This window comes from Rhinoderma darwinii, chromosome 4 (genome assembly GCF_050947455.1).
Source record: "Rhinoderma darwinii isolate aRhiDar2 chromosome 4, aRhiDar2.hap1, whole genome shotgun sequence".
Taxonomy (NCBI): domain Eukaryota; kingdom Metazoa; phylum Chordata; class Amphibia; order Anura; family Rhinodermatidae; genus Rhinoderma; species Rhinoderma darwinii.
In genome coordinates this window covers 283,542,843-283,557,896 of record NC_134690.1, presented here as the reverse complement: position 1 = coordinate 283,557,896, position 15,054 = coordinate 283,542,843, and the positions used below count along the sequence as shown (strand labels likewise).

The window sequence follows — 15,054 nt, the reverse complement described above, 5'->3', positions numbered from 1 at the left end:
CACCATGTGAGATAAATTAACATAATATTTTTATAGTTCAGGTCGTTACGGACGCGGCGATACCAATTATGTATAGTTCATTTTTTTTTCCAATAATAAAGGACTTGATAAGAGAAAAAGGGTGTTTTTTTGTTTTGTTTTTTACATTTTATTTCTTGAAACGTTTTATTTTTTATATTTCACTAGGGCACTTGAAGGTCCAACTGTCTGATTTTCTATTCTAATACATTGCCCAACCTATGTAGTGCAATGCATTGGCTCTGCCTCTGGGCGGGGGCATTATAGGCTTCCGTACTGGGAAGACCAGGAGGCCATTGTTAGCTCTCCGGTTGCCACAGCAGCCATCAGCACCCCCACCATCGCGTCTTGGGGTTGCCAATCAGTGACTAACCACTTAGATGCCGCAGTCCCTTTTGACAGCAGTATCGAAGGGGTTAATGGCGGGGATTGAAGCTAGTTTAGGTCCCTGCCATTACAGCAGGGTGTCAACTGTAATATACAGCTGACACCCGTGGCGGATGGTGCGTACGCAGCTTCTGAGCCTGTGCCATCTTTTTGTTGTAAGTATATGACATAGTAGCAGGATTTTAAATAACAAATATAATCCATTGCCACATTTAAAATTTTTCTTACAGCATATCTTGAACATATGTACAGTGTATATATAGTCATTTATTAAGTACCCCCTTTTTTTTTATTAAGACTGTTATATACTGACCGCATGTGTATAATGTTCTTCGTTTGACTCTGTCTATCGATTTAACCCCTTCCCTCTTTAGCCACTTTTGACCTTCCTGACAGAGCCTCATTTATCAAATCTGACATGTTTCACTTTATGTGGTAATAACTACGGAATGCTTTCATCTATCCAAGCGATTCTGAGATTGTTTTCTCGTGACACATTGCACTTTAAGTTACTAGCAAAATTTGCTCAATATGTTCAGTATTTAATTGTGAAAAACACCAAAATTTAGCGAAAAATTAGCATTTTTCTCAATTTAAATGTATCTGCTTGTAAGACAGGCAGTTATAATACACAAAATTCTTGCTAATTAACATCCCCCATATGTATACTTTAGATTGGCATCGTTTTTTGAACATCCTTTTATTTTTCTATGACATCACAAGGCTTAGAACTTTAGCAGCAATTTCTCACATTTTCAAGAAAATTTCAAAAGGCTATTTTTACAGGGGCCAGTTCAGTTGTGAAGTTGCTTTGAGGGCCTTATATATTAGAAACTCCCAAAAAGTCACCCCATTTTAAAAACTTCACCCCTCAAAGTATTCAAAACAGCATTTAGAAATTGTCTTACCCCTTTACACATTTCACAGGAATTAAAGCAATATAGAGGTGAAATTTACAAATTTCATATTTTTTTGCAGAAATACATTTTTAATACAATTTTTTTTATAACACAGAAGGTTTTCCCAGAGAAATGCAATCTTAATATTTGTTGCCCAGTTTCTGCAGTTTTAGGAAATATCCCACATGTGGCCGTAGCGTGCTAATGGACTGAAGCACCGGCCTCAGAAACAAAGGAGCACTTAGTGGATTTTGGGGCCTTATTATTATTAGAATATATTTTAGGCACCATGTCAGGTTTGAAGGGCTCTTGCGGTGCCAAAAGAGTGAAAATCCCCCAAAATTGACCCCATCTGGGAAACTACACACCTCAAGGAAATTATCTAGGGGTGTAGTGAGCATTTTGACCGCACAGGTTTTTTTACAGAAATTATTGGAAGTAGGCCGTGAAAATTAAAATCTAAATTTTTTCAAAGAAAATGTAGGTTTAGCGATTTTATTTTTTTTTTTCCTCATTTCCACAAGGACTAAAGGAGAAAAAGCACTGCAAAATTTGTAAAGCAATTTCTCCCGAGTAAAACAATACCCCACATGTGGTAATAAACGGCTGTTTTGACACACGGCAGGGCTTAGAAGTGAAAGAGCGCTATTTGGCTTTTGGAGCTCAAATTTAGCAGGAATGGTTTGCGGAGGCCATGTCACATTTACAGAGCCCCTGAGGGGACAAAACAGTGGAAACCCCCCACAAGTGACCCCATTTTGGAAACTACACCCATTGAGGAAATTATCTAGGGGTATAGTGAGTGTTTTGACCCCACAGGTTTTTTGCATAAATTATTGGAAGTAGGCCCTGAAAATGACAATCTAAGTTTTTTCAAAGAAAATGTAGGTTTTGCTAATTTTTTTCTCATTTCCACAAGGACTGAAGGAGAAAAATTTGTAAAGCAATTTCTGCCGAGTAAAACAATACCCAACATGTGGTAATAAACGGTTGTTTGGAGACACGGCGTGGCTGAGAAGGGAAAGAGCGCTATTTGGCTTTTGGAGTTCACATTTAGCAGGAATGGTTTGCGGAGGCCATGTCACATTTGCAAAGCCCCTGAGGGGACAAAACAATGAAAACGCCCAAAAAGTGACTCCATTTAGGAAACTACACCTCTTGAGGAATTCATCTAGGGGTGTAGTGAGCGTTTTGACCCCACAGATGTTTCATAGAACTTATTAGAATTGGGCAGTGAAAATAAAAACAATCCTTTTTCATTTTCTCAACAAATAAAGGAAAAAAAGAAACCAACATTTGTAAAGCAATTTCTCCCAAGTATGGCAATACCCCATATGTGGTCATAAACTGCTGTTTGGGCAAACGGCAGGGCTCAGAAGGGAAGGACCGCCATTTGGAGTGCAGATGTTGCTAGATTGGTTTCTGTGGGCCCAAAACAGTGGAAACCCCCCAGAAGTGACCCCATTTTGGAAACTACACCCCTCAATGCATTTACCAAGGGGTGTAGTAAGCATTTTAACCCTGCAGGTGTTTTGTAGAAATTGGTGTGCACTCGATGTTGCAGAGTGAAAATGGGATTTTTTTCCATAGGTATGCCAATATGTGGTGCCCGGCTTGTGCCACCATAACAAGACAGCTCTCTAATTATCATGCAGTGTTTCCCGGTTTTAGAAACACCCTACATGTGACCCTAATCTTTTGCCTGGACATATGACAGGGCTCAGGAGTGAAGAGTACCATGGGGAGTGGAGGCCTAATTTGGCGATTTACAAAGTATTGGTTCACAACTGCAGAGGCTCAGATGTGAAATAATAAAAAGAAACCCCTGAGAAGTGACCCCATTTGGAAACTGCACCCTCAAGGCATTTATTAAGGGGTGTAGTGAGCATTTTCACCCCACAGGTCTTTTCCATAAATGAATGAACTGCGGATGGTGCAAATTAAAAATTTCTATTTTTCCCTAGATATGCCATTCAGTGGCAAATATGTCATGCCAAGCTTATGACGCTGGAGACACACACCCCAAAAATTGTTAAAAGGGTTCTCCCGGGTATGACGATGCCATATATGTTGAAGGAAACTGCTGTTTGAGCACGCTGTAGGGTTCAGAGCCGAGGGAGCACCATTTGGCTTTTGGAGAGCGGATTTTGCTTGGTACTACATTTGTTTGAGTATTGCTGGTGTTTCCATTTATAATGTGGGGGTACATGTAAGCGGGGCGGAGTATATAAGGGGCATAGTCAGGTGGTATAATAATGGGGTAAAAAAAAATAATAAAATAATCCATAGATGTGTGTTACGCTGTGAAGCAATCCTTTCTGCACAGGCCAGTGTCGCACTGATAAATGGTGTCATTTCTTATCCCCCTTTTGGTCCACACTCTGCGCCTTTGTAGTTTGTGGAATTTTGCTGGGAAAGTGTTGTCCTGGAATAATACGGGCACCGTCACTTCCAGCGGATATGTTTGGGCTCTCCCCTTCCTGGTTCCCTAATTTTAGGTCCTTGATAAATCGCCTCTTGAAACGGAAGAAATGTTTCCCTCGGGCACAGCTGCATATTTTTTTATTTCCTGACTTATTGGAGCCATAATTCATTTTATTTTTCATAGACGTAGCGGTATGAGGGCTGGTTTGTTGCGGGACGAGCTTTAGTTATTATTGGTACAATTTTGGGGTACATGCGACTTTATGATCACCTTTTATCCTATTTTTTGGGATAACAGGTAAACAAAAAAACGCAATTCTGGCACAGCTTTTTTCGTTTTTTTTATACTGCGTTCACCATGCGTTATAAATTACATGTTAACTTTATCCTGCGGGTCAGTACGATTCCGGCGATACCTAATTTATAGCACTTTTTTATGTTTTACAACTTTTTGCACAATAAAATTACTTTTGTAAAAAGAATGTATTTTTTCTGTCGCCAAGTTGTGAGAACCATAACTTTTTAATTTTTTTTGTCGACGGAGGTGTATGAGGGCTTGTTTTTTGTGGGACGAGCTATAGTTTTTATAGGTACCATTTTTGGATACGTGTGACTTTTTGATCACTTTTTATTCTAATATTTGTAGGGCAAAGTGACCAAAAAACAGAAACTCTGGTAAAGTTTTTAAAGTTTTTTTATTTTTTACGCTGTTCACTGCGTGCAATAAATAATATAATATTTTGATACATCAGGTCGTTACGGTCGTGGCGATACCAAATACATATGGTTTATTATTATTTTTCAATAATAAAGGACTTGATAAGAGTAAAAGGGGGATTGTGTTTTATTTGATTACTTGAAACTTTTATTGTTTTCAAACTTTTATTTTTTGCACTTTTTTTTACACTTTTTTTTATACTTTTTTTTTTACACTTTTTCTCAAGTCCCACTAGGGGACTTGAAGGACCAACGGTCAGATTTTTTTTTTCTAATACATTGCACTAACTATGTAGTGCAATGTATTAGATCTGTCAGTCATTCACTGACAGCAAGCCGATTAGGCTTCGCCTCCCGGCGGGGCCTATGTCGGCTTCCGTAATGGCAGAGCAGGAGACCATTGTGTCTCCTGTTGCCATAACAGCAGTCGCCAGTCCTGATTGCCTGTCAGGGCTGGCGATCTGCTAGTAACCGCTACGATGCAGCAATCGCTTTCGATTTCTGCATCGAAGGGGTTAATGGCAGGGATCGGAGCTAGCTCCGGTTCCTGCCGTTACAGGTGGATGTCAGCTGTACAGTACAGCTGACTTCCACCGCTGATAACGCCGGATCAGCTCCTGACCCGGCGCCATCTTGCCGGCAGCTACGGAAGCCGATCAGGCTCTGCCGCCGGGCGGATCTTGACCGGCTTCGGTGCTAGGCAGACGCAGACCGGGAGGCCAGTATTAGGCCTCCGGTTGCCATTGCAGCCACCGGAACCCCGGCAATCTCATTGCTGGGGTTCCGATGAGCTGCAAACACCTTAAGTGCAGCGATCGCGTTTGAGCGCTGCACTTAAGGGGTTAATGGCGGGGATCGAAGCTAATTTCGGTCCCCGCCTTTACAGCCGGATGTCAGCTGTCAGATACAGCTGAGATCCGGCGATTATGGCACCGACTCAGCTTCTGAGCCGGTGCCAAACATTTGCCGTAAATATACGGCATTTTGCGGGAAGCACAGGCTTTCCATGACTTATATTTACGGCAAATGTCGGGAATTAGAGAAACCTATAGACAAAAACAAAGCCAATAACAAAGGGCCAAGATATACACCTTCTAGGAAATAAAAACATAACCATAACCCGAATGAGAAGGTTTTTTACAGAAATAGGTCACATGGGGGTCCGGGTGCTGAAACCCCACCGTTGCTGAAACGAAGGTGCTGAAGCGCTCAAGCTCATTCGGCTGTGATCGGCTATCTGCGTCAGCCTGAAGACTGGCTCACATATGAACGTCGATGAGCCAGCGTTCAGCCTAACGAGGAGAACAGATCAAAACTTTTGATTTGTCGCTATGAAATATCAAAAGTTTTCGAAAAGTATAATTACTCTATGTTTATTTTTATGAAAGGCTAGCTAATACATATCGTCAATTTACTCGTTATATTATATCGGCTGTTAGCGGAGGTTCATGGAACTTCCAGTACTTAGTAATTGTGTTGTGGAGAATATTTGGCAGATAATAGTTCTAAAATCATATGAAATAGAATATAGACCTAGTTAAAGGAGGGTCAGGTTGGCGGATGGGTTAATTAAATATATCAGAAAACATAACAAAAATGTGTTGCCACAGTGGCTGGACTTTGCTACAAGGCCAGACTATATGCATTAGTGTTCCTTGGCAGCTGCAGTTATGCCAGCATAACAGGGAAGATGTTGGGTAAATTGTGAATACTCTCATGAGGGTGTAATACCACCTTCATAGTAATTTTTAATTTGCCTCCCAGTGGTTCACACAAGCAGAATGTTGTTTTGTTTTACCCATTTAGGGTATGCAGCCGTTGTTGTGATGAAAAGGCTATGTTATCTCTTTTAGTTTATTAAATGAGTAGAAAAGGCTCATCCCCTTCATACTAGAGCGAGTATTAGAAAGAGAGAAATATATGTTTTTAGGAGATAACTTTTTTAAGGGTCGAGCTTATTTGCATGGAGGTAGGATCTTATTTGGAGATATATGTGGAAGTCACATTTATTTAGGAAGTGGTTTCTAGAGAGATCTTCAAAGGAAGTAAATGAACCATCTACATACCCCTGTTAAAATTCCAGGTTTTTGTCATGTTACAAAATCAGTCCGAGATGAATCATTTCAGAACTTTTTCCACCTTTAATGTGACCTATAATCTGTACAATTGTATTGAAAAACAAACTGAAATCTTTTAGGGTGGAAAAAATAAAAATAAAGAACAAAAATATTGTGGTTACATAAATATGCACACGGCCGGACGCGGACAGTCGGATGTTTTTACGGGTGGTCTTGCCATTATAAAGTATAGGAGCACGGTCCGTAAAATAAATAAATAGGATGTGTCCTATTTTATTCGGCAGGTTGTTTACGTCAAGGACATCGTCCCGTAGACATACGGGAAGGTGTCCGTCGGACATGGAAATTAATGGACCCGTAATTACGGACAGCAATTAGCGTCTATTTTACGGTTGTGTGAATGGGACCTTAAACTAATACTTCTACCCAAAAAGACACTAAATTGTTTGGGATTTGGTGCACCCACTGCTGGACCAGGGTTACCACCTCTACCTGGATAATTTTTATACCAGCTTCCCACACTTCAAGTGCCTCGCTTCCAGAAGTACTGCGGCATGCGGCACTGCTAGAAGAAATCTGAGAAGCCTCCCTAAGACTCTGCTTGGGCAAACACCCAGAAGGGGTGAGAGCAGGGCACATTCTAGCAGCAACATATTGTGTGTCAAGTACAAGACAAGAGAGATATCCTTGTATTGACAACAATACATGCCCACACCAGTACCCATGTACCTGTACGAGGTACCAGTACAGAGACCCCCAAACCAGACTGCATCCTGGACTACAATAGGTACATGGGAGGGGCGGACTTGTCAGATCAAGCCCTGTAGCCCTACAGCGCCATGCGGTGTGGTATAAGAAGCTGGCCATGCACATCATACCGATGGCATTGTACAATGTGTACGTGCTACGTCGATGTACAGGCCAGAGGGGAACTTTCCTGGAATTTCAAGAGGTGGTTATCAAGAAACTAATTTTTAGGGACCAGGAAGGGGGGGGGCTCCCAGTACTTCTGGAAGCGAGGCCACATGCATCGTACCAGGGCAACACTGTCCAGGAGAAGTTCCCCAAACTGGCAAGAAGGGAAAAAGTCAAAAGAGGTGCAGAGTCTGCTATAAGAGGGTGATAAGGAAGGACACAATATATCAATGTGACACGTGTCCTGAAAAACTAAGGCTTTGTATGAAAGAGTGTTTTAAAATGTATCATACATCCCTTGATTTTTAATCTACCCCAGTTTTACTTACCCTGATGCACTCCGCACAGCTTATCCCCCTCATCTTTCCCTTCTGAGCCCTGCTGTGTGCCCAGGCAGCTGATAACAGCCACATGCAGGGTATGGCCATACCCGTGAGAACCCACATTACAGTTTATGGGGTGTATGTTTCCGGTCAAAATGCTCACTACACCTAAAGATGAATGCCTTAAGGGGTGTAGTTTTAAAACCGGGTCACTTCTGGGGGGTTTCAACTGTACTGGTACCTCAGGGGCTTCTGCATACATGACTTTGCACCAGAAAATCCCCATTAGGCCAAATGGTGGTCCTTTCCTTCTGAGCCGTCCCATAGGCCCAAACGGCAGTTTATCACCACACATGGGGTATTGCTGCACTCAGGACAAATTGGGCAACAAAATGGGGTATTTTGTTCCCTGTGAAAATAAGACATTTTGATCAGAAATGACATCTTATTGGAAAAATTACATTTTTTTAATTTTACAGCCCAATTCAAATATGTGCTGTGAAAAAACTATGGGGTCTAAATAGTCACATTACCCATAAATAAATTCCTTGAGGGGTGTAGTTTCCAAAATGGGGTCACTTCTGGTGGGTTTCCATTGCTTTGATACCTCTGGGGCTCTGCAAATTCGACATGGCACCCAAAAACCAATCCAGTAAAATCTGCACTCCAAAGAACACACAGCGCTCCTTCCCTTCTGAGGCCTCCCATGGGCCCAAACGGCAGTTTATCGCCACAAATGGGGTATTGCTGCACTCAGGAGAAATTGGGCAACAAAATGGGGTATTTTGTTCCCTGTGAAAATAAGAAATTTTTATGAAAAATGAAATTTTATTTGAAAAAATTACTTTTTTTAAATTTCACATCCCATATTTTTTTTTATACATTTTCTCTAAATTGTGCAATTTTTCACCAATAAACACTGAATATATCGTCCAAATTTCACCACTAACATAAAGCCCAATGTCTCACGAGAAAACAGTCTCAGAATCGCTTGAATAGGTGTAAGCATTCCGACGTTATTACCACATAAAGTGAAATATGTCAGATTTGAAAAATGGGCTCTGAGCCTTAAGGCCCAAACTAGGCTGCGTCCTTAAGGGGTTAAGAACTAAGATTTTCCCGTCAGATTGCACCTGTAAGAGCTCCCTGAACTTCTGTACCTCTGAAGATTGAGAGAACAGATCAAAGATGCTTATTTGGGAATCTTCTACTCAATTGCAGTCATTGTCAAATTTTAAACGTGAAGTGATGAAAAATATTCAAATCTGTGCCTTTGCAGCTGCGTTGGAAAACGGCATAAAGTGAATGGAAGATTGTTGTGGTATTAATGTATTTCCATGGCAGTGACACAAAGATTAGTTATATTGACAACAGCTTCTTTCATCCCATGTAATTGAACTGTGTAACACTTTTAGTCACATCTTTATCTCTGCAATAGATATATTAGAAAAGATCATTTAGACATGCAAAGTGTGGTTAAAGAGTACAAATTCATCATTTATTTCCACGCAAATAGAGTACATGGTCTTTCATGGGGAACAGATTGTCCCAATACTTTTACCACTAAAGAAGCGATTCTAGAGTGCGTGTTTTAAGTATGGTGTAGTGTATGTAACACCTCCATACTTTGAAATGTAAAAAAAAAAAAATGGATTCGATGCCAATGACTCCTGTAAATTTTGAAGCCTAATAATGGTCAGTCTTCATTTTGGGCTCAGCTCTCATCAGGCTAACTGGTGTCTGTTTCCAGTTAGCTTTTTTTGTGGCAACAAATGTGAATATGGTGGCAAAAATAGATCTCCTTAATTCAAATCACCATGAATAAGAATTGTACATGTACTTAAATATACCAGACATATATGTATATTCCCTATGCAGTGTAGGGATGCACGATACAACGAAACTTTGATACTGTTTAGATACCGTACACCCTCAAACGGTTCAATACCATTATTTCATGTATTTCGATACTAAGCTGTGCGGCCACACAGCTTAGTATAGTAACACATGAATGTATGAGAGCAGGGCTGCGGCTGTGTAATAGTCGTTGCCCCACTCCTTAATCCTGAGAAGTGCACACGGTCAGCATGATGTGATGCGACGCGACCGCCAATGCACTAATGATTGCCGGAGCTAAAGACGGAACATGGCGGGCGAACTGCAAAACACCCCCATGTACTATCTTCTGTGCTGGCACCACTTCTCATTACTGCAGCGCCGGATGCATCACCTCATGCTGACTGCACGCGCACTTATTGTCCGGACCGGGGCAATGGCTGTATTACACAGAGTGGGAATGCGGCTAACGGCGGAGATCAGAGAAACCGCTCATCTCCGCTGCTATTCCCCTGAACACTGCGATCAAAGCTGACCGCAGCATTCAAGGGGTAAATGAGAAGTGGGGATGCCCTTTGGAACACGTCAAGGGGAATCACTTTGAAGCGATCGAAGGACATACCATATACGGGCAGACAGCCCAGGGTCTATTGAAGGACCCCCCCCCCCTCCCCCCCCTGGGCTGTCTGACGATATTTCCTGTTGTTAGGGCATACTGATATATGGCCTAACAACTGCCTGTGTACTATCAGTACGCAGGCTAATGTACTGGCATATAGATATATGCCAGTACTTTAAATTAAAAAACAAAAAAATCACACTTTTTTTTTTTATTTTTATTTTATTTTTTATTTTACAATAAACAACCCCTTCCCGCCGCAGCCCTTTTTCAGATTTTTATTATCGTTTTTTCCTCCCCACTTCCAAAAGCCATAACGTCTTTATTTTTCCATCGATCTAGTACTATGAGGGCTTGATTTTTGCAGGACGAGTTGTAGTTTTTCATAGCACCATTTATTTAGCCATATAATGTACTAGGAAACGGGAAAAAAATTATTTGTGGGGTAGAAAATGAAAAAAAAACAGTGATTCCTCCATGGTTTTTTGCGCGCCATTTTTACGGAATTCAATGTGCAATTAAAACAGCATGTTAACTTTATTCTGTGGGTCAATATGATTATGGCGATACCAAATATATATCGTTTTTTATATATTTTACAAGTAAAAACCTAAGTGTAAATTCCGAGAGCCATAAGTTTTTTATTTTTCTGTCGATTTAAGTGGTATGAGGGCTTATTTTTTGCGGGATAAGCTGTAGTTTTTAATAATACCATTTTGGTGTGTATGCGACGGTTTCATCACTTTTTAGTTCAGTTTTTGTGGGAGATTAGGTGACTAAAAAATAGAGATTCTGGCGTTTACAATTTATTTATTTTTACGGCGTTCACCGTGTGGGTTAAATAATGATATATTGTAATAGTTCAGACTTTTACAAACGCGGCGATACCAATTATGTTGATTTATTTATTGTTTTACTATGCTCTAGGGGGAAAATTGGAAAAGGTTTTTTTTTTTTAACTTTTAATATTTATTTATTTTTTTACACAAAAAAAAAACTTTAACTAATCTTTACTTTTTTTTTTATTAGTCCCCCTAGGGGACTTCAACCAGCTACTAATACTAATGTATTGCAGTATATCGTGATTCTGATAGGCATCTATTAAGCCCATAGCAACCATCGACCCCCCCCCCCCCACGCGATTGCGTTGCGGGGGGTGCGATGAACTGTTAGTGGGGGTCGTCCCACTCGTTCTAACGATTTAAATGCTGCGGTTGCTATTGACTGCAGCATTTAACGAGTTAAACGAGCAGGGTTCGAGCGCGATGCCGCTCGTTACTCTCAAGTGTCGGCTGTAACAAACAGCTGACACCCGCATCGTATGGAGCGAGTTCACTCCGTGAGCCTGCTCCATACTTAAATAAGTCTCCACATTCGTCAAGCCGCCATACATTAATCGCCATTACGCAGGACCCAGGATATTACAGTGCCTGATGAAGGTCAGAGATGACCGAAACGTCGCACTTAAACTGGCATAATTACGAATATTAAAAATCCATATTTGGATAACGACTTTTTGGTGTGCATTGTACCTTTCTAATAAAATATACACACATTCGGTATTGTCGCAACCGTAATAACACATTTATAGCTCATTCATGTTTACGTTGTTGTTATAAAATGAAAAAAACTGCTTTCTTTCACTTAAGTTGAGGCACGAGGTATTATGAATTTTGAGCCTCCATGTGCCTCACATTAATAGTAATTAACCCCATCATGTACCTCACACATTAAACCAATGTTGTCCAATATGACTGAGGAACATGATGGGGTTAATTACTATTAATGTGAGGCACATGGAGGTTCAAAATCCATCACTCTACGCGCCTCACATCAGAAAATGGAAGAACTTTTTAAAAAAATGTTTTATTATTGTTGGCCAGATATCGTTTTGGTATATACTACACAACGTATCGGTATTAAAGTCCAAATTCTAGTATCGTGACAACCCTAATACAGTGTATTTATAATAGGCTTGGTTGAACTTTCTAGTGACCATGGTAGTAACAACTGTTAGTAAATGATCAAACTGTTATACACTGGACCATTTTGTTGATTTTTTTTTTTACCTCATTTAAACTTCTATGCTATTTTGTTTTACTAGTTACACATCGCAATAGTCCAAGACCTGTAAAGGTGCCTCGATGTCACAGTGACCCACCAAATCCCCATCTGAACACTCCTGCGCCAGAAGGCTTTAGGTATTTGACTATTCATTGAAAAATGCATGTACAAGATCCAACAGGATTGTCTGTTTGTATTTGTAATGTCACTATAATCTTTGCAATCTTGCGTTTGGGAATGTATAGTTCTAAATTATCTGTTAAATCTGTATCAGGATCATTTCCTGGAATTATTAGGCTATGTTCACACGGAGTATTTTGGGGGAGGAATATCTGCCTCAAAGCTCCAAACTGAATTTTGAGGCAGATATTCCTCCCCCAAAATACTCCGTGTGAATAGCAATCATCGCGCCGTTTTTCGCCCGCGGCCATTGAGCGCCGCGGGCATAAAACACGCTTTCTCCTGCCTCCCATTGAAGTCAATGGGAGGTCGGAGGCGGAAGCGCCCGAAGATAGGGCATGTCGCTTCTTTTTCCCGCGAGGCAGTTTTACTGCTCGCGGGAAAAAGACGCCGACGCCTCCCATTGAAATCAATGGGAGGCGTTCTCGGGCCGTTTCTGCCGAGTTTTGCGACGCGGTTTCCGCGTCAAAAAACTCGGCAAAAGACCCCGTGTGAACATAGCCTTACTGAATATATTGATTTTGAGTTTGTGTTGGCTAGAATGAATAATATTTACTAGTCACTCAAGGAATCTAGTAGAGCTGGCCATACACTAGTGAGTTTTATCGTCCTTTTAAAGGGGTTGTCCAGTACTGGACAACTGATGACATATCCACCGGATAGGTCATCGGTATATTATCGGTGCGGGTCCGACACCCGGCATATTATGCGATGTACGTAGCAGGGGGCAGTTTGCTCTGTACATAGCTTAGTGGCGGTGCTGCAGAACTGCAGCTCTGCTGCTATTCACTTGAATAGGAGCAGAGCTGCAATACTGCAGCTCGGTCGCTATTCGCTGGCTGGAGCCGGCATGTATGTCAGGTGCACGGATGCCAACGGAGCTGCTGATCAGTGTGGGGTCCCCCACAGATCATGTACTGATGACCTATGTGGTGGATAGGTCATCAGTTGTCCGGTAGTGGACAACCCCTTTTTAACAAGAGATTACGACCACTTGGCGTTGGTTGGCTTATTTAGACTGTGTCGGATATTGACCAAAGATAGGTATACTGCACGTTTTAAATTTGTCGGCCTACACGCTATCCCGTACCTCAAAAAAAGATTACCAGCCTGACGCTGCCCAATAGGACACATTTAGTGCGTACGTCGGGAAGCTTTCCTGTCGTACACGCTAAACATAAGGCCACAACTTGATGTGAACAGGTCTCAAGATTATTTTACGATTGAATAAAGATTCAATGTATTGACATTTTCAGAAGCATCGACTGTAAAGTTGTAGTAGAAATATATTTTTTAGTCCTGTTGTTATATTTCACTATTTATTTTTTTTCCCGATAAATTACCTAGCTTTCGACTTTGAACAGTAGCAGACATCATTTAGTTTTAAAAGTATTTTGTTCGGAATAAATATAGTAAAAAAACTTTGTCAGGGGTGGTTAAGACAATAAACAAACATGACACCGTATAGTCAAGAGAGATGTGCAGCATGTCATTAAAAAGATTCAGTGAAACAGTACCGAGTATAGGGTCAAACCCATGATCCAGCAGAGAGCCTGTAGTTGAGACAATTTAAATGTCCACTGATGTTTACTCTATTATTCCTAATGTTTCTTACTTTCCTTTTAATTTCCTTTTCTGAGACTTGTCATTTTCTGCTTCTGTTTGAGATATTCCTTCCCACATCATGCCGTACTATTATGGTGCAGCGATGGCGCTGTTTCAGGTGCTGCGCCCGCGCCCTCTGCAACGAGTGTCCGCTGACACCCTTCTGCATCAGCCGAGATCGCAGGTACCTCCGATCCTGGTCATTTATCCCCTCAGATTCAAGTTCAGTTCTGACCACGGCACCCAAATGGATTTACAAGTGGAGGATTCTCCCTCTGTAAGCCCGTCGGCTCCCCCATGACGCGATTGAGGCATGCTGATAGGTTGCCATGGCTTTTGGGAGCCTTACAATGGCAATCGTTCTGTCATTTACGAGAGCCTATGGCAGGGCCTAATAGTCTGCCTGTCATTTGAACTCTGACAGGCACAATGCCCTGCAATACAAATACAAATTAATGCAGTGTGTTATGCTAGTGATCAATCGATTGCAGGATCAAATCCACTAGTGATATGAAAGAAAATGAAAAAAAATAATTATAGCTCTAGTGTTTAGAATATTTTAAGAAACTGTTTTCCCTTATACAATTTTTATTATTGCGTTACCGCATCCATAACGACCCACATTTTGAAATTCTAACATTATAAGGATATTTATTCAACACCATGAACACTGAAAACACCCTACTAGAAAACGTCAGAAAAGCTTTTTGTTGTTCATCAAATAGTTGTATGTACCCAAATGGGTACCAATGATAACTGTGTCGTCCAGCAAAAAGCAAACATACAACGACGAAAAAACAAGAATGTTATGGGTCTTGCAGTGACCCAGTCGCTGGGCAATTTGGTTTTCCTGCTCGCTCGGGTCTGTTAGGAGATGCGATGGTGGCAGATCTCTCTGACTATCTTGATGGGTCTGTGATTTCCTCCTCTCCAGTGGTTAGTCATCTCAACGGATGCCAGTCTGTCAGGGTGGTGTGCAGTCTTCGGTC

At 41.2% G+C, this 15,054-nt stretch overlaps 1 protein-coding gene across 4 annotated transcripts in view; it reads left to right on the top strand.

The window, feature by feature from the left end:
- MAP3K4 (mitogen-activated protein kinase kinase kinase 4) overlaps nucleotides 1-15,054 on the top strand; it is a 192,361-nt gene that overhangs the window by 143,313 nt on the left and 33,994 nt on the right. For all 4 annotated transcript variants that reach the window (XM_075862556.1, XM_075862557.1, XM_075862558.1 and 1 more), the window contains one exon: nucleotides 12,321-12,417. In XM_075862556.1, coding sequence (XP_075718671.1) covers nucleotides 12,321-12,417 — 97 coding nt within the window. The remainder of the gene's footprint in view (nucleotides 1-12,320; nucleotides 12,418-15,054) is intronic.